Consider the following 27,963-nt stretch of genomic DNA (forward strand, 5'->3'; position numbering starts at 1 on the left):
CTTGCTATTGCACTTAAAAGCCAGACAAGGAGTCACCTCCATTTTGATAAAATAAGTCTGAAAAACCTTTGACTTTTAATATCCTGAGAGTTGAGCTGCTTCCAAGCCACTAAAGTGGATATATATGCTTGGTGATCATTCAGCTTTTCCACTCTTTAAAGGCACAACTGGGGCTGGTTCCTCCAAGAACTTCCAAGAACATAGGGAGTTTTGTGAGGCTGGTATAACCTTCTCATTCCCATGCAGAGGGGAAACTAACAACAATCTGGGGCACCATTTCCCACACTCCTACAGCACACAGTCTATTTCATGTTGAGGAGTCCCTGAACTGATGCTAGTGGAGAAGACTTTGACAAAATTTATCAGCTACACTGAGCTGATAAAGGGGAACAGAAATGGAGCTTCTAGAAAAGCTACTAGGCTTTTGCCACACATGGCCCTAACCATCACTGGAATTGCAAAAACTGCAACTGTGGATGGACCAAATGGTATGCAGTAGTATTTATAGGGAGGTTGAGTCATGTTATGAGTTAATTGGCAGAAATCTTCTCACCTGAATAGTTTTAGGATTTATGGGTTTTTATTCCATCACTGAAATGAAAAGTTTCTCTAAGAAATCTGATCTGTTCTCAGTGCAGATACTAGCAACTGCAGTCATCAGCAAGCACAGCTCTGAGTTTTGCTACTTTTGGTAACACCAGATACTGCAAATATTTTTATGGGTTTCTTGGAACTATTTTCGTTAAATATTACAACTTTATGTGTCAACAGAATTGTTAACTATTATGCTATTCTGAGGGTTTGCTCTTGAATTTTATTACCGATACTCATTTTAAAAGTCTGTCTTAATTCTGAATTGCCTAATTGTGTACTTGTCTGTAGTGGTTTGTTATATATGTTTAATATATGATGGTGGATTCTCCATTTCTCAGATTAGACCAAGAGTCCTGTCTTTCTTAAAAGATCTGTCCATCATTCCATGAAAATGAATGAGTGATATTCTTCCCAACTAAGTTTTACAGTGTATCAGGAATAGATGGTCTCTAACATTAGTTCTAACATTAACGAATTTTTAATGGATGTTCTAATGTTACACAGTACTAGTTGAATAAATTGTAGAATTTGCATGAAACTATTTGATCTTCTCTTGAAAATAAATGAAAGCACAGAGATCTGAAACAAAATTCTGTTGTTTTTTTTTTTTTTTCTGTGACCCCAAGGTTAAATAAAATGCACATATACTTCCTATTTTATGACTAATACTATGATATATTAAATCCTGCTTCAAAAATTGGTATGCTTACCCCATAAACAAGTTCTCCCACCATCCCATTCCAGATTTTTGTCTCTGGATCCCTTGCTCCATACTTTCCATCAGGAACAATGGCAATTTTGTACTTGATACCAATATGTTTTGCAATTTCTGACGCCAGATCTACACAGTATCCTTCAAACTTGTCATTCCCTTCAAACGTATCATGGTTTTTCTTGAACATAACATATGGGGCTTCCTATAATGAAAGAAGTAGAACTGTAAAGGAGAAGTATACTGAATATACTCTGAAAAGTAACATGTCATCTACCAACTGAACAACACATGTTTTATCAAAAGTTCATGGATAGTATTAGCACATTTAAATTAAAATATATGAACAGAAATCCTTCTGGAAAGGTATACTATTTACACTGTAATTTGGCTTATACATTTCACAAGATTTATGAACCTTACGAATTATGAACACAAAAACTATTCAAGAATGCATATAAATTTTACTTTATTTTAAATGACCTCAGTGCAGTATATGCTAAATTTGAAGCGTGAACAGAAGCTGAACCCATACAATGCAAATGACTGTGGGATAATGCAAGGTATAATTTATGCTTTTGACTTCAGTAAGTAAGCATATCTTCTATAGTGTGGTTACTGTCCATGTAATTTCAGATGCATAGCCTGAATGATTTGTTTTCTTGGGGTTTAGAATGCATAGTTACTAAGAGGCTACATACATTTTAGTGAGAACATAGAAACACGTTCCTGATGAAACATCTCTCTTCCCCTTCGAATAAACAGTGCAGATTCTGCAAGGTCTTTTAGGATGAATCTAAGCAATATGCATGGACAATAACGGTATTAAGCTGACACTGACTTTACATGCTGCATGAAAAAGAAGTACCGAAGTATTTTTGGATGGTGAGTGACATTGAAAACAAGTAAAACCTGTCTTGAAAAGTGGATCTTACATTCCCTGCGTAAACCATACTATCACAATAGTGAACATTATGTGACTGGGAAATCAAGGTCACATTGGGAAAACACAGTCACATTTTTCTTTTTTTGCTGTGTGGATTCAGACTTTAGCAATCATTATGTGAAACTATACTTTCTGGTGGTATTTTAAATTACTTCACATAATTCATATTCATAGCCAGTTCCTGATAAAATACTTGTCACTAATGTCACACTTTGAATTTACATCACAAAATTCTGGCAACTTAAGTTTTTTCTGTGCTGGCCCTGGTGAATGTTTCTTTGACACTAACCTTGGTAGTACTCTGCCCTATTCACATCTTTCCTACATACATAATTAGTACAAAAATAAAAATAAAAGTAAACATGTAGTCTGAGAATGTCTGCTTCTTGAAACTACATCAACATCAACTGTAAGCAACAGCAATTTTGTAACCTCTATTAGGTGTTTAACAATGGAGGAAACGTGGCATTACAGGAGCAACAGGAGGACCGAACGAACCAATTCCAAAATTTTTCAGTGTGTCAGGTAAATTTTTCCTTTTGGATACCAATATGTAGCTCCTATTAGCAGGCTGTGCATCCACCCAAGAGAAGAACTTGACAGGCAAGCCTGAACAGTATCTGTAATTTACTATTGCAAGGTCAAAAGGCAGAGAAACAGAAAAGAGAGAGATTATATGTGGGAGGCATTACTCCCTTAGGTAAGTTTACTCCCTGTGGTAACTCTGCCCAGGACCCACCTCTGTATAAGGATGACACAATGGAGCTTTCTGTTATGTGAGTGGAGAAAGTTGTGTAGTTCGTTTACTTCAGTGTGAGAGAAAGGTCCCAGATTAAATTCAACACAGTTTGAGAACAGGGAAGTGCTAGTGATTCCTCAGAGACAGAGTCAAGTTCCTAAGTATTGCAGGAAAGTTCCACTCTCCAGTGTATTCCTAGAACACCTCTCCTCCCATCATCTCCTTCTTATGTTAACCTCTGCTATGGACATGCCTCTTTGGGCCACAATCCTTTAGCAGTAATTCAGTGTTGGAGGCCATTGATGCATTATGGCCATTACTTCAGCTAAGGAACCATGCAGCATAGAAAAGTGTCCACAATGATCCCTTCCAAAGTCAAACTCTGTCTGACTACCTGGTTCCTTGACCTATATGTAAGTATAAATGCCCACAGAAATTCGAGGGTGACAACAGCAGTTTGTTGCATTTCTTGAGCACACAGTTACGACCACCGCACATCCATGGATTGCCACGGACTTCTAGAACTGGAGCAATCACAAAACAAGCTGTTATCACCCTGACACGTGTGGCCTGGGCACTGTGAAGACCACTGAGCTACAACATTAACTATGCACCGTAATCACTGCAGTGATGCTGTGCAATGCCTTTGTCTGTACAGAGTTTGCGTCTTCAGAGGAAAACTGGTGAGTACTACCAGCAGCCTGCACCATTTCTTGTATTCCTATCCTCAGTTAAATCAGCTTAATCTCAAACACCTGTCTTCCAGAGGGAGGGAGGGAGAAGAGCAGGCAGAAAGGGTCCTGCCCTCTCTTTGCAGCAGATCTTGATTTTGGGAAGTATTTCTGGCACATTAATCAGCTGTTCCTCCCTCACGTGGGCTTTTTGTTCCCATGAGAGAAAAAGCCAAAATCTGTGTCTTTCTACATATGTTATTGCACAAAAATAGTTAAAAATAAACAGAGGTCAAAAATTCTATGTCTCCTGACTGTGATTTAGCCAACTGCTAGCTAGAAATACAGCCAAGACTTGTCCAGCATCCTGCATTTGTGGACTCTCCTTACAAGCTTCAGTTACATTTGCTTGCTGCATCTCAAAAGCAACTTTGTTTTTCAAAGACCAGTTAGTGACAGCTAGCTCTTCTGATTTAGCCTTTCTTATAAATCCCAAGCCAAAGGCATACAATTAGTCACAGCAGGAAATAATAATTCTGGAGAGGGACACAAAGCATACAGGCACAGAGGAGGCCAGGTCAGTCTGCTCCTTCTCCCAAAACCCAGACACTCTGTTTCTGCCTGTACCTCATCACTGACAGGGCTGCTACAAAAAAGCATTTCAACTGTCTCTGTAGAGCAAAGCAAAGTGACAGATGCCTCATTTTTCCTGTTAAAGGCTAAATAAACTTCAGCCCTCCTCCCCATGAGTTCTGTGCCAGAACACCGAGAAGGGGAGCAGTGGGGTCCAATACCGTCCTTGATAGGTGCAAGCAGTGGCAATCCCATCCAGTGGAGGGACCACCAAGTGAGGAAGGACTCAGAGGACCTGGGTTCTGGCAGGGATCTGCTGGGTGACTTGGAGGAACCACATTAGTTCTCTTCCTGTCCATTTTTCTTTCTACACACTCTGATCTTACTGATTTAGAGCAAAATACAGAACATCTCTTATAATGCAACTCTCTGTACAGAGTAAGGTAGTACCTCTTGCAGTGACTGCTTTAAAAGAAGCAGCAATTGAGTAAGATCTGCCAGTGTGAAACAATAAAATTAAAAATAATGGGAAGACATACTACCTTTTGCTTACTATGTTGTCCTTTCCCTCCTACCTATTTTACACAGAATAAATAACAGTTTCTTTAATTGCTGTGCCTACTTTACCTGCCAAATAACAAGAGATGTATTGTCAAGTAGAATTTGATGAGGGGATGTGGGTGGGACTGAATGTGGCTTTCTGATAAAGACTGTTTACAAAAAAAAAAATCAAACAGTAGCACTAGCTGTAAATTCTGTCCATTCAAGACTTTGGTGGTGTTTCAAATTAATGAGGTGTGCAGATGCTATTGTAATAACATCAGGGCACTGAACAGCAAGTTTTACTGGTTTGCTAACAAGCAACTTATACAGACAAACTTGCAAGGTCACACTGCAAAGTCATGAAATATCTGAATTGATCAATAGCATGCACTCAGCCATATCTTGATGCTCTTTTCTATCTGTGACACTGAAAAAGATTATTTTTTTGGTGTAATATATTACAATAGCTTTTTCTAAATTAGTAGTAATGTTAGTGTAACCATGCTAGTCTAAAGATACAAGAGATGCGAGACATCTAGGGAGAGGTAATATCTACTATTAGATCAGCTAAAGTACCTGAAAACAGCAGGCATACTTTTTCACTGTTTCCAGTTATAACATCTTGTCTAATAAAAATATTACTTCTCCCCACCATCTTTGTATTTACTACAATTTTGAACTATAAACTCTTAACCTACTGATGTAAAACACAGGTTTGACTTACTGCTGAATGAGGTTTAGCACTGCAATATTTGCAAGATTTCAGCTACTTAATAGCATTCTATGGGGTAGTGAATCAAGGAAAAGTCCATATTGAAATGATCAATGACTAGCACGGAACAGGTATTTGAAATGGTGCAAGCTTTACTTATATAATTCACAATTTTATAACAATACTTAACATTTGTAAATACAAGTTGATGTCTGCAACAATTACCTTTATAGATGTAAACAAATCATTCCACCACATTGCCACAAATTCATGTGTACAGTAAAATGCTCACAACTGATGATTCATACTATAAGGAAAGCTGGAGAAAGTAACTAACCGAAATACCAAACAGATCTATGTTTGGCTTTCCTATTCTAAAGTTCATTTCAAAATCTTTAAACATTGTAAAAATAATTTGCAAAAGTGACAAATATTTGTGCAAGGAAATGTCTCATTTTTAGAACAGGAGTGGCACACATTATCACACTTTATTCTGAAAGAAACTTCTGTAGATGTCAATGGAAGGTTTTTTGGTTTTAGTGGTTTTGGGGTCTTTTTTCTGAATAAAGTGTCCAGGATTCGGTTTGAAGTCTTTATTATTGTCATGCAACAAACTTCATTTTTTTTCTCCAGTCTACTAAAGAATTTAATTACCAAATTTGTATTCAAAATATATTTTTCTATTATAAGAAAGAAGGTTATAGTTAGAATTTTTGAGGTAAGACTCCATCAAGAGTGCATCAGTCAAAACAATGAGTGTGGTTCTCAGTCACCTAATGAAGGTTATCTGACATCTGAGACACCCTAAGCTAAACTGCTTGACTTCCAAGTGCTTGTGCTCTCCCTTTCCAGATTGGTCTGATATCCGCGGTGTTAGGCGTCCACCTATGGGTTACTGAATCAATTTCTAAATCTTTGTGGACTTTGATGAAAATTTACAAACTTGGGGCACAACTTATCTTACATGCCTGAAACAACATACGCTAGTTGAGACATCTAGATGGTCCTATATGGCATGAGACAGGCAAGTGCCATCCTGTCAGTGTAAGAAATGGGGGGAAGGCAGTATACCCTAGAGTATCTTAAATGTCACAGAGTGCTTTTAAGTGGGCAACTGAACCAGTACCCTTTGTAAAGTCATCTACATTTAGGTGACTCAGTCATGAACTGGATCCTGCCCTTGAAGCTTAATCTGCCAACACCAAGACTATCATTAAATTATTGAGCTTGGAAGCCACAATGCAGATGCAGCACCGTACATCAAGCTTTGGTTCTAAAAGATTTTTGTGATTTTTAAGTTTTGCAATCTCGGAGTAGGTACAGAGTTGGCTATATCAGGAAATGAATTAGAGAGTTTGGTGTAGTCTTCCCAGCCTACTACCCTATATTCTACCTCAACAACTTGTCACAGTATTTCTCAACTTACTGAATTAGAGATGATCATTCTTTCTAGCTGGGTAAGTCACTCACCTTACCTTAGTGTTAGAGGAGGGCTGCACATGACATCCCTTCTCCAGTCATACAATGAGCCTACTGTGCACTTGGAGGTCCCAAGCCCCCACTGGAGCGAATGCTTCTGCACACAAGTAGAAAATCTGTCCTTTTCATGGGGCCAGATGTGTAGGAGGCTGTGCATCACATGAGGTGCAGGACACAGGTCTCTCCCAGGAACCATGAAAAGCAGGGCTGCATGGCAACTGGTAGAATAAAACGCATCAGCTGCCCCTGCTGCCACCTCTCTCCGGGTGTTCCTTCACCACATGACTAATTGGAGATAGGTTGATGCCTATGCACTAAATCAAAACTGTAAAATAAATTCTATGTGCTCTCACTACAAATGAACGTAACATTGTGCCAAGAAGAAAACACTGTACTAAGTTCTTTGAGTGCAGAGCTAATTTTTTATAATGCACCTTCTATGCAATAGCCATACAGCCACATTACAGCAAAGTAAGCATAGATGTATAAAAGTTGAAGAAACAGCGGGTAAATCAACTTGTGCTATTTGGTTTCAAGCAAAAATTAAAGCGAGCCATGCTGAAAACTTGTAAACTTTTCTTACGCTGCCACGACACCTGTCTTTGAAGACTGAAAAGACTGACAGCATTGATTGCAGAAGCTTTTCAGTTCAATGTGGGAAAATATGCATGCAACCAAAATTATACGTGTCATCTACAATGGTTCAACTTCCCTTCAATATGAAGAGGGCAAAGAAGAGGTGGAAAAGTCTGTCTGGCATTTGCAACATGACTATAATACAGAGAAGAGCAAAATAACAGTATTCTGAAAGTTATTCTAGTTAAATATATCTTTTCTTTGTGTGTGTGATCACATGCTTGTGGATGCTAAATACATTGCCCTGGCAGGCCAGTATTAAGAATCATGGTTCTAACCTGCCTTCAGCATCATGTGTGCAGCTCCCAATGGAGTCAATGGGAGATGGGCATGATAAGGCAGAATTCACCATACATTCTTATTCAAACCAAATTCTGATATATTTCTCTTGCACTGTGATTTTGAAACACTGAAAGGGGACACTTTTGGCCAAGAAGCAGTGCTCCTTTCAAATAATTGCATTTATCCCAAAATGACATGCTGCATAAACATAGGGCATGTTTTGGAATATTAATTCAGCTTTTTGGTTTTGAAAATGATCCCGCCAGTCCTTTCAATACAGGGACTGGAAAAGTTCTTTTGAAGATAACATTTATTATGCACATCAAAATGCTTCAATGCAAACAGGACAGGCAAGATAACACATTTTAAAAGCTTTCTTTTTTTTTTTTTTCTTTCCTTTCTGGCAAACAGGAACCTTTTCTATGACTTTTCATTATTATTTTTACTTGTTTCTCCTAAACTTGGAGCTATTTATAGAAATTACAGTATTCATGTATAGTAGCTTCAGTCAAAGATATCAGGATTGGTCTGAGAGGAAAATTTCGACTGAAAGCTTGTTATTCACATCGTTCTCTTCTCAGCTTGGCAAAGTTGAAGGTTAACGTCATCTGTTCTAGACATTTCAGATTAGTCACAGAACTTTTCTTGGTGGTTCAGTGCCTGGTCATCCAGTCAGAGGAACAGTAATCCATATGGAAAAATTAGCTCAATGCTACTAGACTGGTGGTTAATACTTGAGCCTTAGTTAGGAATGTTCGCAGCATCTTGGGACTCTTTTCTTCCTTGATCAATTTCTTAAAATAGGATTCTTCATCAGAGGCTGAAAAGAGGAGGACTGTACTGAAGTATATTTTTTTTTCCATCACCAAGTCTTTTTTTTTTTTTTTTTAGGAAAATGATACATATATTTTAAATGTCCCATGCAAAAAAATAAAATAAAATAAAAAGTTACACAATTTGGTTAGGAGTTACATTCTGAATTCCCTGTATAGTAGTTTGGCTGGTTTGTATCCTGGAATGATAATCTTCAACAGGAGATTTGTTAAGACATACATAATGTATAGATGTGGATACACACTGCTGGAAATGTGGTAACTAACTGCATTTTTGAGTCAGAAAAGGTCTTGTTACTTTCCTTTGCATTATTTTCAACTCTGTATTAAATTAGAAAAATTATTGCTTAACAACACATACAGAATATTCCTTCCCATTTGAGACACAGCTTATTCTAAAGGGTTAAAATGTCTTGTCTAAATGAAGTAGGTGAAAAGGGCAGTGAACTGAGATGTAAAATCTTAAAAGCGGTCAGGTAAAGGTCACCCTTTGCCAGTTGGCTTGACAAACATCAGCTTAAAAGGGCATGTCTGGCTTCAGATGGAAAATTGTTAAATATTTTGTTTAAAATACAGATTTGTAAGAATCTATGGTTTTGAAAAACTATGTATTAAAAATGTAAATGAATGAAGCAACTGCATTCTTCTTTGCAACCACTCTTTAAAAACACCAGTAACACTGGCAGATCAAAACCCAAATCTATTTAGATTTTATTAAAATGGAAATTTTATTGAAATGCTGAATAAACATATTAAGAAATATGTTCAAATGCATCTACTAAATTCAAGTTCATTCACAACTGGAAGTAGATAATCCAGGTCTCATTGGCTGACTGAACTCTATTACTTAGAATTTTAGATCTTGATAATGTCAACTTTGAATTTATAATGTATCAACAAAAAGGGACAATGTCATTACAGACATCTAATTTTATACCCTCTGTTCAATTCAGAGGTTTCAAGTTTTTCTTCCAGTTTCTTTTGAGTCAAGAGTTATAAATTAGAGGTTGAAAGAATTCACTTATATTTCCAGGACTTACTTTAGTCAAAAATGGAAATGACTGAATAAAGGAAAAAAAAATTACAACTAAAATTTAAAAACCTCATTTCAAGTAAATGATTATATTAAATGTGTACCAAAAAAACTCTGTTACAGACATGACAGTCACGATAATTAAGATATATGGCTCTCACCCTCCCACTAACCTAGGAACTGGCAGACTAAATTAGACCATAACTAGAAATGAGATGGTGTCACACACCAGTGTAAGCATTAAAAAAAGAAACACCTTACCAAAATTGTAGTGACAACTACTGTTCTATTCTCAATGGCTGAAGTGTCGTTTCCAAGTGTAGGTTCGTGCTGAATCAAAACTAATTTATCCATGTCATTCCAGTACCCAACCTGCAAAACAGAATGTATATAATTTACAGTAGAAAAGTCTACATTCTGTATAATTACAAATATAAATGATTATAAGAACAACAGAGCGATCCAAAGATAATTTTGTACCAAAGGAAGTGCTGTCATGCTCATAGACAGGTGCCGTGGTATGTATCTTAACACTTTGGGTATATCATCTTGCACCACTGCTGCATGGAGTGAGAGCTGCCACTCAGCTGTTCCTGAATGATCTGAGCTACTTACTTTGACCAGAGGCACAAGTTAAATGCCATTTTCAATGGCCTGAATCCTTCCTCGGGCATAAACGAGATGTAAGAATTTTTGCTCTCCACAAGAAAATTTTCATTCACTACTCCTCCAGATCTTCTGGTCTTAGATGGATCAGTGAAAGATACCTGGATGACAGCCTGGCAATTCAATGGCTGATCTCAATTCCCTGATGCATTGTGGGCCTCCTAGGAGACCCCAACCCAGGGACTTACACCAGGCTCATTCCACTTAACTGCTGACACTAACCTATATTAGAAGCCCTGTTATTAAAGCTCCACTCACTGGACAGACAAGCACCACCAGACTCAGCTCATGCAGAATAAGCACCCCTCCTTAGAAAACTGCTTGCTTTCCTCACTGACTCTAAAGAATGGTGAGAATGACTTGACTCTGCAAGTATCTCTGGCAAGTGCCTACAGGGAGGTGGAACAAATCAGGTTTTCCTCTCCCTGGCTGCATTTAGGCTACCACAACCCTTCCCAGAGCAGCTTTAAGGTGAAACAGCTGTCTTTGTTCATTACTGGTGATGGATGAACTTACTCTAGAGCCAGGTCTGGATCATCACTTGTTCTTGCATTCCCATGGAGAAAAAAAAAAGTTAAAAATGGTATGCCTGCAATCTGAAGCCTTCCTTTACATACAGACATCACTCTTTGCAGGGCACACCTCTGGTATTCAGTACAGCCTGCAGCTGTGCCCTGTGCATTGGCAGTGGTGCTGCTGGGCACAAGACATGAGTCAACATCCTTTCCTGTGAGGGCCCAGGGGTGCAGTGCTTGCTGTAAAACCAGATGGGATGAAGGCAGCCTGAGAAAAGGAGATCCCCCCTCAAACTTTTATTGATGTTTTTGGGAGCTGCTCAATGAACACTTAAAAATCCCCACATACCCCAAAAAATTCCCCACAGGCTATGTACTATGTTTTTGGGTAGCCAAAAGTAGGTACGAGACCTAAAATACTTCACTGCTTTTGTAAATCCTGCCGGTCAGAATCTTACAGTACACTCATCTCACTTCATGTGGTGATACTGTGTTTAGCATCTGTATTAGCAAGTGGCACTTCTGGATGCAGAATTCCTCCCAATCATTTAATGTTGCCCTGGGCGACATTAGGTAGGAAAGGTCTTCCGGGGGATGCTGTGTGCATGATGTCCCCAGTACAAGACAGATGTCTATGAAATTGCAAGCGGTTCATGACAGTGCTCCCTTGTCTCATTCCTACTTAGAGATCTCCAATTCCACCTTCTCACCAATCGTTTCAGCATGCCAGACACAGGTACCTTAGGTGAAACTGCTCTCTCACATCTAACCTCAGGCTCACTAGCAAACACCCTCCCTTTTCCCCTTTGTGTCATTCTCTTTTCTGCAGTTAGATCACGGTTGTCTGCGGACCCTATGACAAGGTGGCTCAGTGCCTGTTCCTCTGACCCAGTGCTGACAGTACTCAGCTCTATGTCAAACAGACAACATGACCACAAACATCTCAGTAGAACAGTACTATAATCCCACCTAAAGGGGCTCTCCAGGTTGCTGAGAACCTAATGAATTAAGAGACTGATCTTTTTTTCCCAGGGAAGGTGCAGACTGCAGCAGTGATTTTAAAAAGTTCCTATCAAAGAGATGCAATTCAAGCTGGCACAGCTCACTTTTTAGAAACACCTGGAGATCAGTCAGCAGCTACTCCCCCTTTCCTCCTTCCTTGATTAATTAGGAGTTCATGAGACCAAGAGCTGGGAGAGAGGAATGCCCTGTCTGTCTTACCAGAAGAGGAAAGGGAATTTTAGTGGAAAGCAGACTCCAGACAGAGCTTCAGTGTAACTGCCAGTGCCAAAGGACAGTCTGTGCCTTGGATGAAAAGACTTCAGTATGATGAAAAACAGCTAAATGATCAGATCAGTTATGCGGCCAATATTATTTCTAACATTATTGTAGAACCCAAACTACAGTTCACCATCATATAGGATTCAGCCTCCATGACACAGACAAACATCATGTTCAGATCAATGCAGTAATGTGATGTGAGTCTAGAAGTGCAGGGTTGTGCTTCTGGTTCCTGGTCTCATATGCATTAAAGAATCCTGTATATTCTTACAACAGCCAACCTTCCTCTTGATTTTTACATTTACTATTTCATTAATTTCCTTTTTGAAAAAAAATTATGGAGAGGCAATTCATTTTAGCAGTCCCTAGAGTAGTGTGCAGACACACTCAACATAGAGAATTACAAATACATGAAATAATTAGATGAGTGAGCATGATTGAATATGAATGATTTTTTTTTCTCTTCCTATGCACAACTTCTGGTGCATTTAGTTGAACTTTTCCTTTTCTCTTCGTAATTGCTATTATAGCACTGGAGTCTTGATTTAGGTGTCTGCAGTTAACAGGAAGCTTCAGAATTGCTGATACATTGGAGAGGGAGGTTTTCTGCTAGCAAATATTCTTTTTCATCCAGACAACCATAGAGTCACAGATACAATTGATAACTGAAAATGTCAAATTCTTGTCAAAAACTGTGATCAGCTAAAGTTAGAACATGTACACCAAAACGTGGCAATTTAGGAAGCTCATTATAATAGTGAATAATTATTTTTCATTGTGCAATTCCTCACTGCTGGAAAGTTCAGAAGGAAACCAGAAGATGAATGATGTACTGCGTTATAAAAGTAAATACCATATGAAAACGCAGACAGAGGTGAGGGAGGTTTTGAGGAATGGCAGGCATTTTTTAAAGGGATTTCAGCTTGTGTGCATGGGTGTGAGCTTGTGTGTGTGCATCTCAAACCTGTGCTAAAGTAAGTCTGGAACTAGATTACTGAATAAATATATAAGATACATCATGACACTTGTATAAGTATATAAGTTCACAGTCACTGTGAGAGCACTAAATAACAATATGCTTTCATATAAATGCCTCAAATCCCCAATGGAAAAACACTCCTCAAAGGATAGAATTGAATTCAGCTATTAAATTACATCTGATTCTTTTTGGATTGCAATTGGACTTGTAGCAGTTGCATCCACTTATACAAAGGCCGAATTTGTCTCTTAGGAAACAACATTGCAAAAATATCTGCCTCAAAGTAAGTTTGTCACAACAGTTTGGCTTTTGAATGAATAGTGTCGTTTCTGAAGGCGTGTGTGCCCTGTAGCAACCGCTGAAGTACTCCTGCTGAAGCCCACAAGTCAGTAAGGGCAACTGAATACGCAAAATTTTTGATAATTTTCACGTTAGCTGCCCAAGTTAGAATTTAGGAGCCAAATCTTAGACTGTCTTATGCATGTACATGTATACGTATATGCTTTATTTACTTTTTTCGCCTCTTTTTTTTTTTTTTTTTTTTTTTAAATCCTGGTGACATGTTGAATAGTGAATAATAGAATCACACCATGATTGAGGCGGGAAGGAACCTCTGGAGGTCATTTGGCCCAACCCCCCTGCTCAACCTAGAGTCAGGTGCCCAGGGCCGTGTCCACGTGGCTTCTGAATATCTCCAAGGATGGAGATTCCACCACCTCTCAAGCAATCTGTGCCAGCGCTTGGTCACCCTCAAAGTAGAAAAGTGTCTCCTGATCTTCAGAGGGAACCTCCTGTGTGTCACTTCGTGCTCACTGCCTCTGCTCCTGTTCCTGGGCACCAACGAAAAGAACCTGGCTCAACCTTCTTTCATCCTCCCTTCAGGTATTTATAGACATTGATAAGATCCCCCTGAGCCTTCTCTTCTCCAGGCTGAACAGTCCCAGCTCTCTCAGCCTTTTCTCATAGAAGAGGTGCTCCAGACTCTTAATCATATTTGTTGCCCTTCCCTGGATTCTCTCCAGCATGTCCATGTCTCTCTTGTACTGAGGAGCCCATAACTGGACACAGTACTCCAGGTGTGGCCTCACCAGTGCTGAGTAGAGGGTAAGGATCACCTCTCTCTAAGGATCACCTCCCTCAACTTGCTGCCAATACTCCATCTAATGCAGCCCAGGATACCATTACCCTTCTTTGTTGCAAGGGCACATTACTGGATCATGTTCTACCTGGTGTCCACCAGGACCCCCAGTGTCTTTTCTACCAAGCTGTCTTCCAGCTAGGTGGCCCTCAGCATATATAGGATCCTGGGACTGTTCCTTCCCAGAGGCAGGAATTTGCACCTCTCCTTGCTGCACTGCATGAGGTTCCTGTTGGCCCATTTCTCCAGCCTGTCAGCACAACCCCCTGGCATATCAGCCCCTCCTCCCAGTTTGGTGTCATCAGCAAACTTCCTGGTGGCACACTCTGCCCCAGATCCAGATCATTAATGAACATGCTGAATGGGACTGGACCCAGTTTTGACCCCTGGGGTACACCACTATTTACTGGCCTCCAGTTAGACTTCAGACCACTGATCAGCACCCCCTGGGCCTGGCCCTTCAGCCAGGTTTCAATCTGTTTGCTTTTCCAGCCCATACACCAATAGCTTTTCTAGAAGAATCTTACAGGACAAAGTGTCAAATGCCTTAGTGAAGTCCTGGTAGACAATATCCACTTCTCTCCCCTATACTACTAGGCCAGTCACTTCATTCTAGAAGTTTATCAAGTTGATCAAGCATGACTTCCCCTTGGAGAAGTCAGTCATGCTGGCTACTCATGATGATTTTCTTGTCCTTAATGTGCCTGGAAATGGTTTCCAAGAATAGCTGCTCCATCACCTTTCCAGGGATCGAGGTATAGTTCCCTGGTTTCCCCTTCTTGCCCTTTGTGAAGAGAGAAGTGACATTTACTTTCCTACAGTCTTCGGGCACTTCTCCCAGCCACCATGATCAATCAAAGATTATTGAGAGTGTCCTCGCAATGACATCTGTGAGCTCTCTCAGCACTTGTGGGTGCATCTCATGGGCTTGGTGCATCCCAAAGGGCCATGGACTTACGTATGTCCAGTTTGCTTAAGTATTCCCTGACCTGATCCTCTTCCACCAAGGGTACATCTTTCATACACCAGACTTTCTCCCTTGCCTCTGGGACCTGGGATTTCTGAAGGCTGGTCTTGCTAGTGAAGACTGAGGCAAAGGCGGCATTCAGTACCTCAGCCTCTTCCATGTTCTGTATACTCAGGTTTCCTGTCTCATTGCGCAAAGGGCCCACATTTTGCCTAGTCATCCTCTGGCCACCTGTGTACATATAAAAGCCCTTCTTGTTGTCTTCGATGTCCCTGGTCAGATTCAATTCCATTTGAGCTTTAATTTTCCTAACTTTGTCCCTGGATGCTCAATGTTTCTGTATTCGTCTCAGGTTACTCATCCTTGCTTCGACCCTCTATATGCTTCCTTTTTGTGCTTGAGTTTGGCTAGGAGCTCTTTGTTCATCCATGCAGGTCTCCTGACATTTTTCCCTGACTTCTTATTTGTTAGGATGGAACTCTCTTGAGCTTGGAGGAGGTGATCCTTGAAAATTAAGCATCTCTCTTAGGCCTCCCTACCCCTTATCTTCCAAGCAGATCTTTGAGGAGGCCAAAGTCTGCTCTCCTCAAGTGTGAGTTTGCTTTTCACCCTCCTCTCTGCTCTTAGGCTCCTGAATGCCACCATCTCATGCTCACTGCAGTCAAGGCTGCCTTTGACCTTCACATCCCCAATAAGCCCCTCCTTATTGGTAAGTAAGAGGTCTATCAGACTACCCTTCCTCATTGTCATCTCTATCCCTTGGAGGAATAAGTTGTTGTCAATGGACTCCAGGAACCTCCTGGATTGCTTATGTCCTGATGTGTTGTCCCACCAGCAGATATTGGGTTGCTTAAAGTCCCCTGTGACAACCAGGACTGGTGAATATGAGGCTGCTCCTACCTGCCAGTAGAGGGCCTCATCCACTTGTTCTTCCTGGTCAGTTGGCCTAGAACAGACACCCACTGTAACGTCACCTTGACCTGTCCTGTCTTTAAACCTAACCCATAAACTCTCAGCTGGCTCCTTATCCAGTCCCAGGCAGAGCTCCATGCACTCCAGCTGCTCTCTTACATAAAGGGCAACTCCCCCTCTCATTTTCTCTGCCTGTCCTTCCTAAAGATCCTGTATCCCTCCACAGCAACACTCCAGTCACAGAAGCCAACCCACTACATCTCTGTGATCCTTCTCCTCATACCCTTTCCCCTCACCATCCCGTTTTGTTACTGTTCTGCAAACAAGAACCGTGTAAGAAAGGCTGCATAAATGAAACCAATATGAGCACTGGCTGTTGCTTCCCATTTTACTAAACTATATGGAAGTCTGCCTCTGACTAGCTGTGCCATTTTGCAATGCTCTGTTCACATCCTTATAGGTGTGGGCAACAAAAATCACTTTTCTAAAGATTAGAGGCATACATTACTCTGACTGGAAAGGCTAGTCCTGAAAAGATATTGCTGGGTGACTCATAAGTCATGTTATGTAGGACATGAAAAGAAGATATTAAAAGCGAAGGCCTCTTAGTTCAATTAAGTATAGCCATTTCTCACGTATTATATAGGATTTGTCAGGCTGGAGCACAGAATTGGTCCAATGATCACATATAAAATACTGTGTAATACATGAGAAATAAATTCTTGTGAGTAGCCAGATATGTCAAAGCTGTTATGGCTTGTTATATCAAAGACAGGTAATGGCTTAAAAGTGGCACAAACATGCCTGACAAGGTAAGAAAAGCACTTTGGGACTCCAGGACAGCACAGACATAGCTCCTCTATTTGCAGCCACCCTCCCCTTAAACTGCAGGCAAGAGAGGGCAGGGACATCCCTGCAGTGGTGTCATCCAGACACCTCTCCCAAAACAGGTGACAAATGTTGAAACAGGAACAACAGGCCACTTCTGACAGTTTGCTGCAAAGCAAATTCCCTAACGAGTTACTGAAGTTGTGACCTAATTAACCACATCTTTTCCACCTTGCCTTCCCTCCCGTACAATTGAGAATTGGGGATGGAAAGGTCATATTTCACCACTTGCCTTTGATGCACCCCAGCCACCCGTACATCCTCCTGATGGCCAACAGTGCAGCAGGGAGCCGGGAAGGGAGCAGGAGTGGCAGCAAGGTCAGACACATTGCCTGGCAGGAGACACTGGACTTCCCAAGAGAGAAGGAAGACAGACTCACCTTTCCCAATTTATTCTTCAGCCATCTGTCATACTTTCAAACGGCAACTGCACCAATACGCCTCATACACAGGCACATACTTTGCTTTGGTCTACAGCTCTATGCTGTGATATACTGACAATTTGTTCATCCCAGTGTGTAATTCTGCTCTGGGTCTGTAGTTTAACACTGCCTCCTCATCACTCTGGCATGTAACTGTCTTGGGGGACACATGGTTCACCTGGAGTACTATTTACTGGGCTTGTCACCTCTGGCCTGACAGCAGAGGACTATTTAATTCAATTCTGATTGCCTTGGCCCTACTCAAGCAGCCATGATTCTCCTACTCACCATCAGCTTCTCACTTTTTTCTTGTTCTGATGACCTCACAAACAAAATGGGCCACAGTGCCTCCAAAGGACATAAAATCCTTGAGCCTGAGTACGTTTTCTGGTCTTTATTTGGTTTATACTATGAAAAATGGGCAAATTTCAGCACAGAAGAGAAAGGGTTAACAAAGTACCCAGGCTATCTTCTCAAAGTGATTGAGCTGAGAGATAAGCTATATGCATTCAGACATGGAGGATCTGCTTAGACATATATTGATGTGCATTTGCCTAAGTTGCTTACAAGCAACCAATCAAGCACACAGCGTTAGATACTGCAATTAATTTCAGAAAATACAAGCATGCATGGCATTCTCCCTTCCTCCTCCCCGCTCTCCTTTTCTCCTTAAAAACCCTATGTTATTTACAGCTTATGATTCATGTTTACACAGAATGTACAAATGACCCTGCCTAAAAATGCCAGTAATTTGCAAGATAGAAATCTTTGGATAAGATACAAGAAATATCAACTATTCAGAGTTCTGACCATTTTCCATCACCCAGCAGCCTAGCAACATGCCATCCAGCTGGTTTTCATTAGTATGCTTGACTCACTGACATCTCACCTCTCCAAGATGCACACTTGTTTTTGTGTTTCCCAATTTGTTGCACTGAATAATAGTATCTAGTAGAAAATGCAATTCAAATCTGCTTCCACCAGAAATATCCGTGTATTCAAGATATTATCTTTTTTAAACTACACAGAGACCAGTTTAATTTAAGTTTACATAATCATTTCATCATACATAACTCATTTATGTGATATCAGGAGAGTAAACATTGTCAGCACATACCTTCCGAGGGCCTGTGTTCTTCAGCTCAAAGACATCCATGGTGTAGTTGACTCTGCGACCATAGTGATCAAACTGAACATTTCCTGTCAATCCTTGTATTCGAACCTACAAATGGAAGAATAAGTGTCATGAGGATCCAGTCTTCTATTCTTTATTCCAAATGTCACAGAGCAGTGAAAGTTATCAGGGTTATGTCCTTAAATTACTATAACAACACTACACTAGGATAGACAGGCATTATAAAGCAAAAAATTGGCTACTTTTCCTTTGTATTCCTTTTTCCTGTCAAACCATGCTCAAAATACGCTTAGGTATGCCAGTATCTAAGGCCTAGCAAAGACACATAATGGACCTTCTCTTTTTTCATGCTGTGCAGCTCAAGACTTTCCAGCTGCAGGTGCTAAAGAGAAGTACATTTTTTATCACTCTCATCACTGCTGCAGAGTATTTTGGATCACATGAAATAAACCTAAAGGATGTTCAACCTGAGCTCATGTATCTTTTTAGCTTACACTCTGGTAGATTAAATGTGTAAGTTTAGTATATATTGCTCATCAAGGTAAACTTGACAATAATCTTGGCCCCAACAAAGCAATTTACTACCACAGAAGATGGGTGACATGCATAGGGCCTGAAGAGAGTGTTTTCAAAGCCTCAGAGGACAGATGTAAAGCTGTAAGATTGGCTGTGGCAGTTTTCCACCACCTGTGTCTTAGCTGAAACCAGAAGTCTTTTTTTTTAGTTTCAGCACTTTACTGCCTCACTGAAGTATATGCAGACTGTGGTCCTCATCCCACAGAAGCCATGGACGTACTGCTGCTGTCTTTGATTGTATTGTATCCAGCTATGCAAACCTCTTCGGCCAGATGTGAAGGCTCACACTGTCCACCCTAACACAGAAGCCTGACTTCATGCTTCTCACAATTGTTAGAGATCTGTGCATCTGCACAGAGTATGTGAAGCACACAAAATGCTTTATTTCTATCCCTAAGAGTCAGGATGTGGATTTAACCACTTACTCCTGCCTTCTGTCCATTTCTATCTCTGGCGATTTTTCTCCAGGACTGAAACCTTGGCTTCCAGGCACAGAGCTGCCAGCTCTGTCAGCAGTCACTTCTCCTCAGCAGTTTCTCCTGAGTGGAGCCTGTTCATTTGCAATGATTTAAATTCTACTGCAGGATTTCTATTTTCTTACTGTCCTATTCAAAGGAAAGGCTAAATCATCTTGACAGAGATCTGGAACTTTCTAGGCATCCATATTAATCAGGAATTCAAACTCCTGACATCAGAGAACAATAGCTCTGGGTTATTTCTTTTTAAAGCAAAAAATACTACCTATGTGATTTCCCTGGGAGAAATCTACTCATATTCAAGATGACAGAAACATATTTGAAAGGTTGCATTAGGTAGCTGCACCTTTTTCCTTAAATGACAATACCTGTATACCCAGATTATATGCAAAAGCAACAGATATCATCCGTTTAGTGGAGGAAGTCCCAACTATCTTAATAGAACTAATAGTAGTTTCACATAGTAGCAGTTCCCATCTGCCTTCGTTCCAAGTTATAAACCAGAACAACCAGAACAGCCCCAGCTGTTTCCAAATGGCAACTGAAAAATAAATTTCTCCTCTCCCATTACTACGGTTGTGTATGATAGCTTCCAAATCATATAGAGTACAATTAGTATCTCATATTCACAAAGGTCACTAGAATAAAGCCTATCCTTACCTGTTTTAATGTCCTCTCCATATCAATTCCTTGGCCCCATGGGGCTGCAGGGTTAGCAAGACAATCACCGGCATTTCCTCTCCTTGAAATATCAATTTTCTGTCTTCTAAGATTACGGAAAGTTTCAGCCATCACAAGTACTCCATCATATGTTAATGCAGATGTATACTAAAAAGATGGACAAACACACCGCTTTAGAGTTGGCACGTCTTTACAAAAATCAGCCGTCTCAGATATTCCTAGTGTGATTCATTAGGCAGCAGTTCCTACACCTCCATTTAGAAAAAATTCTCCTCAAAATCAAAAGCAATTTTGTCTAAGGAACAAATGGAGGACTGAGAAGAGTACGTTTTAGTAACTCCAGCTGTAAAACTGTATTTCTTAAGGGTACAGAAATCTTGCTCTGAAGAATTATTAAAAGAAACAAATTAAACTGGAGATATTGAGGTCTTAATTTTTTTTCTTCTAGTTGTCTTATACGTTAGGGAATAATCCCACCCATGCAACTTACTCAAAAAAAAAAGAGAACAGTAACTCACTGAGAAAGTATAACTGAAAAAATGCATGGCTATTGAGCAGACATCCAGGCTACTGGAATTGTTAAGAATGATCAAGGGTACGTTTTTCCTATTGGAAAATGTATGTTGGCTCTCTGAATGACATAGGGTACTGAATGGTCTGTGTTTCCACACTAACTACAGTAACTGCTTTAGGTTGAGAACATGCCAAATGAAATGTGTGGAGAAAGTCTTCAACAGATGTTAGCCTGGAGCCACATAAACAAAGGCGCATTTTCTCAGTATGGTCCTTTGATGAATATACCGCCCCAGGAGAAGTTGATCACATGCCCAGGGCTGCTACTGATATGCCCCGTAACTTCCAAAACTTAAATCCACTTACTCAAGTCTAATTTCCTTCCTCTTCTTTGTCTTGCATATTATAAGATCTTTGGGACATGGTTTACCTTTATAATCTCAAATTTTGGTTGTCCATAGGTGAGTTACGGGTGATTCAGATTAATCACGCTGACCTCTCAGAAGGAGGCAGCACAATCCTGTTCATGTGGCAAGGAGTCCTACAGGCTAAACTGTTACCGTCACCAGTACCTGGGGATATCTGCGCTCCATAGCCCACAACAGCCTTGTATTTCTTTTCCTCCAGAACATAAATTTCTTGATTTTTCACTGAATTATGTAGCTATGCTTTGTAGTATCCATGTTGACACTTTCTCTAGACTTCGCCAACCTACCATTCTCCCAGTCAAGGGGCTGATTGCTTATCTTTGCACAGTGCCCAGCACAAAGGAGCCCAGTCTCAACTAGGTCTGATATGCATTAGTATGTATAATAACAGAACTATTTTGATGAAGTCACATTTATAGCTATGCTGTGATTTGCCTGCCAAGAAAATTATAGGTGAGAAAAATATTTTGTTATCCATCTGTGAGGGATTAGGATAGAGGAACACTGGGGTGCAATTTCACTGTAAGATTGGGCCTGAAAGTGATTACTACACCAGGTTTTCAGGTGGATAGAATTTCCGGAGGAAACTCCAAATGAAAATTTAATTTACAACTCTGGCTATATCTCATATACAGAAGGATTCAGCTGTCAGGAAAGCTCTGCACTCTAAGTGAATCTAGATAATTAGACTACTTCATGTAAAATTGATTGAAATTAAGTTGTCAGTTAAGCATTTGACCTTTAATTCCTGTCAGTAAAGGGGTGAAGTTGGAGAATAAGTGACAAAGGACATTGAAGTTCATCAGTGAAATGTGTTGCAGTTTGTGTTTCTATCACACAATCATAAGGATAGGCATAATTAGTTGCCAGTGATAGTAAGATAAACAGCTTACTCCTCTGCTTAAATATTAAGGTCTTCATTAATGTATTCAACAATGTTAATCAGAAATTAGAATACTTGAGTGATATCTTTGGTAGTGCTTCAGATCAGCCAGTACCTTTGGTGGGGTCTCGGATCCTGGGTATTCTCTCTGGTCCAGCTTCTTCCAGCGCTGCATCAGCTTAGTTACCATCGGGGTACTGAAATCTACTAGCTGAAATCCAGTCACATTGGCTCCTCCATGCATAAATCTCTCCAGAGAAATATCTTTGAATCCCTAGAAAATCAATTTAAGATTTTGTCTGTCCTGATACGTCACTGTGGGTCTAATCTGTTCTAGGTCAGAAAGGCAGAATAAAGTATGTACAGCAGCAGGTTTCCATTAGAAGCCAAGACTTAAAAGCAGAGAATAATGTTGAACCTTTGTTCATAATTTCCATTTGTGTAACACAGAATGAAACAAAACCAAGAAACAAATTTCCCACATTATTGCTAGGGTGGTCTTGACAGCTAAGCAACACATTTCTGGGAGTGGCAGACAGTTTTTGAAGAAATGCCTTTGGCGAAAAAACCGAAAAGTACTGAAGAATATTAAAGTCTTAATTCAATTTCAATCGAAGTTGGCAGATTTGAATGAGCACTGTACTAGTGCTTTAACTGATATATCCCTGTTTCTTTGCAAGTTTGCAAAATGAACAACACTTGTGTAAATACATTTATGGCAGGATTCATTGTTTAGGCTGAAGGTGTCTGATATCATGACATAATATAACAGACATTAGAAGGCAGAGACAGTGCATAAGGATCTCACTGTCAGTGCAAGGAAAATATAAGATCAGAATTACACTTTTGTGAAATATGGTGATAGCTCTCAGACCTGCTACATATTTAAAGCCTAGAGTGACTCCCAACACTGAAAGAAAAAATAAAGTAGATATACTTCCTGACTTACCAGTTTCTCAGGATAATCTGTTCAGCACATATAAAGACAAATTATTTTGTAAAATTTGCCTTTAGAGACATAGCTGAACTTCCAGAAACTGCATAATGCAAACTGCTAAAGCAAGCTAAGAAGCATGCATGAATCTTTCTGATACTTTTCTAGCTGCTATGTTTAATGCTAGCTCAGACGTATCTTATTTTTATTTTCTTAAATTCCTCTGATTGGCATTTATCAGTGCAAACAGAAGTGTATTATCACACTTAACTTAAAAAAGAAAGATTTAGGACCAAAAAAATGTGGGGTACTGTCTCAATACCCCAGGGAAAGGGTTAAGGACAGAGATTTGATTCATGTCCTAAAGGATACTGACAGTAAATATAAAAGGTGACACATCAGGAAGTCATACTACCCACATTATTGAACAGCCAGTAGATAGCAATGTGTGCCCCTGCTGAAGCAGATAAGTAGATGTGCCTGTTTCCACTGTATATCACACTAGCAGTTCACTGCAACATCCAGTTCCTTGTTTACATCAACTATTTTGCATGGGAAAAGTTACTTGGGAAACTATAAATTTGCAATGCTGAAAATCTAATTTGTAAGACCTAAGAGAATAGACATGTCTCATTTAAAATGCCTGAGGTCTTAAAAATACACTGATGTGATCTTAAGTTAAGGTACAAGTACAGGAAAGCACACTGAAATATTTCATGTCAACTAAAATTCCTTGAGGGAGGCTAAAAAGAAAACAATTTAAAGCATACATTAGACTCTGTCCTACATTCACCGTGCTTCACCAGGCAAGTATTTCAGCTTAAAGAATAGGTTATTTTAATAATAAAATATTGCATTTACGCTTTCTTTGCTGTCTTCTGAACATTATATGTGTGAATGTGCAGTTTAGAGTGGAAATACTGAACTAGTAATTTGATTGGAAATAGCTGACTTTTCAGCAAAATGAATGTTCCCTAGAGAATGTAGAACAGTTACCTCAAGAATTGTTATGTTACTAATACTAAAAAGATGAGTCAAAAATCATAGGGTAGTTCCGTAAATTCTAATTCAGCCACTCAGCAGTCCTTTCTGCTACATTGATTTTGACAAAATTTAAAAGGGTAACACTGTGCCCTTCTTGTCTAGATGGCTGTAACAACAAAACCAAGTTCTTTAACGCACCATAAATAATGTATTATGCACAACCACATATTAGTGACAAATGGCAAATGTTGTGTGAAGTGCTATAACTTTGAAGTAAAACTGAGTGTTTCACTTACCGAGCAGGGGTATAATTCTAGAAAAGTATCTTACCAGGTTAGCAACAATATAATGGTATCCTTTAACATGCTTTCCCACACTCACAATCTGTGGGAAAGAAATAAGAAAAAAGAAAAAAAAAAAGTCATATTTTCTCTAGAAAGGTGTTTTCACAGCCAGATAGATATAAATTCTGAAATACATAACATCAGTAATATAACGTTGAGAGTCTTTCTCCGGTAAGGTAGCTATAACTTTCCGGGTGCTTAATCATGGGAAAAAAGTAAAATGAAAGTGAGTTAAGTAATGAACTGGTAATCTGAGTGTCTTCTGTATGATTGAAAATGTTACTGTAGTATATAATTTTGTCAAATAGAGCAATTATCTATGGGATACAAATTCAGGAGGAGGTCACACATAAGCTAGAAAGTCTGCCCGATGATGTACCTTTTCATTTTAAGTAAGTGCGAAATTTATGAATCAAACTCCGTTTTCATCTCTTGGGATCAAAGTTGTTTGCCCTTGAGGTAGTGAAGTACTAGAGTGCTATTCAGCTCTTAGTAATATGCTAAAGACTTTGGGAATGGGCATGAGTGAGGACAGAGCAAGAACAGACCGTGAGGCTGCCCTTGAGCATTTAACCATAATATAACAAGTGATGCAAGAAGGGAACAACTGTGATGTGCAGCCGCTACAGTCCTGATATGGCAAGATCAACACCAGGGTTTAGACAAAAACTATGTCAACCTGCACCTTGTATTGATATTACTGCCATTTCTATGATGGAATGCCTCTTATTTAATGTGCTGAAAATCAAAAAAAAGGAGACAATATTTTGTCAGTAGAAAAAGGTGCTAATAGTTTCATTGCAGACTGAAGATGTTTCTACTACAGAAACTAACAATAATATCTGTAACATGCAGCTTGCATTTAATACTACTAAAGAGTCCTTTTAACTCTTATTTTTGATAGTTTAAAAACACAAATTTTGATAGTTTAAAAACACAAAGCATTTTATCTTCCTTCCAAATGAATAAAAAAGATACAGCCAAAAGTTCTTCATGTGGTGCAGGTTACTCAATAAGTAATGAGAAACTTATAGATCGGTCTTCTTTCCTTCTTTGAAATCTTAGCTCTAGGCCCTGTCCTGAAGAATTGGCAACTTCTTGACTTTATGGATCACACCTCATGTTCAAAAGACAGAACAAACGTTCACTAAGACTTGCAGCCTCTTTTCCCAGTGCAGTAAAAAATAACTAGTATCACGTTTTAGAGATGAGAGACAAGTTGCTGAAGGACTAAATAATTTGGCCAAAGACACCCAAGGATTCAGGATCTAAATCTGGATTCAGACTTGGAAATGCTTGTTTCCCAGCTCTATTGTTTCAGTAACTCAATTTGCTTCTACAGCAAAGTGGAAGGGAAAATCAAAGGGATGTGGCATAAACATCTTGTCAGAACTATTTCAATTTCATTATTTTAAAGTAATAAAGTAAATAAGCAATTTGTCTGTTATTTTTTTGTTCTTCTTGCTTCCCAACATCTATTTCGTATTTATAGTCTGTAGCTAATTGATAGTATTTAGAAAGCAAAACATAAGCTAAAAAAACACAAAAAACATCCCCTCCTCCCCTCCCCCCCCCACCCCCCACCCCCAGCCATGACCAGACTTTTGCCCTTCATACAAATTAATTGCTTATTTTGGACCCAATCAGAGTTCCATTAAGATCAGTACCATTGCTACCATTTTACTGGCGGGCGGCAGAGAGCAAGAGGGAGAAATCACATTTTTCCCTATTGCCAACACAAGGAGGGTGCTGTCAAGCCATTTTTTTGCCCTGAATACAGAGGCAAATCCCTGCTGGCCCAAGGAGAGAGTTCAACTGCTTCAACGGGGATGTGATCCCTGACACCAATAGTGCTTCTACATCTGTACTCCTTCAGCAGTATACGGTAATGAAAATGTGTTTGCTTTCCCATCATAGGGAAACTGATATAGATTAAAACCTCACACTTTTAAATAACTATAGCATCACAGTTTGAATCTAAGTAGACTGACATGATTTAAGACGTATGTGACACAGTAACTGTGCACCAGATCCTCCGCTTGGGCAAATCACTGCAACTCCCTTCGAGCTCTTGGAAGTTAACACAGCTGTGGCAACTAACACCCTTAGTGATCTGTTCCCTGGTTTGGTTTTGTAGAACAAATTGTAATGATCATTGCAACGAATCAGTCAAATAAAACAAGCACGTGATCAACCTGTAACCATTGAGGTATGTCAGATGCAGGCTCATAGTTGTCACAGTCAAAATGAGTAAATACTGCAAATGATTAACAAGATTTATTTCTGTGCTTGTCCCTAGCAAATGAGCCTAGAAATGACTGCAGAATTCCTGGATTTAATTTGAACAATACAGAATATTTTTGAAAAAAATAATTAATTTTTCAGTGTATTCTCTTCTAACTTGTCTGTTAGGGTGAGTGATAAAGGCACGCATTTATGTATCATTTAGTTGTCTTCCTTTAAGAAAGAGCAGGCACTTTGAGGAAATGATTCATCTTATCCTAAAGCACATGTCTAAAATTAATTAGACAGCTTGTGCCCTGAAAGTGCATGTTTTTCTGCACTGACTAGCAAAAGAGTTGATGATGATTAGCTCTGATGTAGACACCTACATTTTATATCCCTAATGTTAACTGAGATGAATTTCACCCTAAGAATGTTGATCCTGCAGACAAAGACAAATGATGCTATATGGCTTGTATTTCCAACCAAGATCGGATACAATTCTGATTTTGAATTTGTAAATGTTCACAGCTATGGATCACACATAGTTTGCAAACCAGGAATCGCTTATGATTTAGGAAAAAAGTGCCTGTTTAGTTAAACAGTTTTCTCTGAGCTTCTCATACTTTTAAATATCCAAAATATACATACAGTCACTTTCCTCTCCTGGATACTCAAAGCTGCAGATTATAATCTATAAAATAGGATATGAATTCTCACTACCTGAAGGACCACCTTTCTCTATACTGTACTTCTGCACTGAGATAAATTGAGGCAATGAACTTAAGTCTTTCATAACAAGAGAAGGAGTTTCTGACAGCTACTCGGTCTGGAATACAAACTCTCACACTTTTCTTCTCTATTCTTTAACTGGTTAGCAGCCACTAGAGCTTTAACAGATGAGACCTCAACCATTCCATACACGTAATAGTAGATATTTCCCTGAACCACAAACTAAACAGATGAGTGCTGGTGAGTGAGGGACTAATATTTTTCTTCTATGGCAGCATGCAGAGGGGAGGTAAAAGAACCAGAAAATCTATTCTGAAAGGGGAAAAATAAATGAGACTTTGACTGATGAGAGAGTGTTCCAGAAAGCCTTTGCTGCAGAAGTTCATGAAGTCTGGGGGCCCCTTAAACACCCAGGTACTTCCTCATGCACCCCTAAATTCAGACTGAAGGGCCAAGCTCAGTCACAGGCCGGGGAGAGGGCAGAGTTGCATCCAGTAACATCTACATTAGGAAGTAGTGAAGTCTGTAGGACA

General features: G+C 39.5%; 1 protein-coding gene across 9 annotated transcripts in view; it reads right to left on the reverse strand.

The window, feature by feature from the left end:
- The window catches only part of GRIA4 (glutamate ionotropic receptor AMPA type subunit 4), a 242,053-nt gene that overhangs the window by 55,717 nt on the left and 158,373 nt on the right, over positions 1–27,963 (reverse strand). For 8 of the 9 annotated variants that reach the window (XM_074860159.1, XM_074860158.1, XM_074860165.1 and 5 more), the window contains exons 5-10: positions 24,462–24,515; positions 22,329–22,487; positions 20,369–20,536; positions 18,639–18,743; positions 10,015–10,125; positions 1,305–1,511 (exon numbers count right to left, since the gene is read on the reverse strand). In XM_074860159.1, coding sequence (XP_074716260.1) covers positions 1,305–1,511; positions 10,015–10,125; positions 18,639–18,743; positions 20,369–20,536; positions 22,329–22,487; positions 24,462–24,515 — 804 coding nt within the window. Of the gene's footprint in view, positions 1–1,304; positions 1,512–5,622; positions 8,708–10,014; positions 10,126–18,638; positions 18,744–20,368; positions 20,537–22,328; positions 22,488–24,461; positions 24,516–27,963 lie in introns of those variants that run through there. The other variant, XM_074860166.1, reaches the window with a different exon arrangement.

This window comes from Strix uralensis, chromosome 2 (assembly GCF_047716275.1).
Source record: "Strix uralensis isolate ZFMK-TIS-50842 chromosome 2, bStrUra1, whole genome shotgun sequence".
Classification (NCBI taxonomy): Eukaryota; Metazoa; Chordata; class Aves; order Strigiformes; family Strigidae; genus Strix; species Strix uralensis.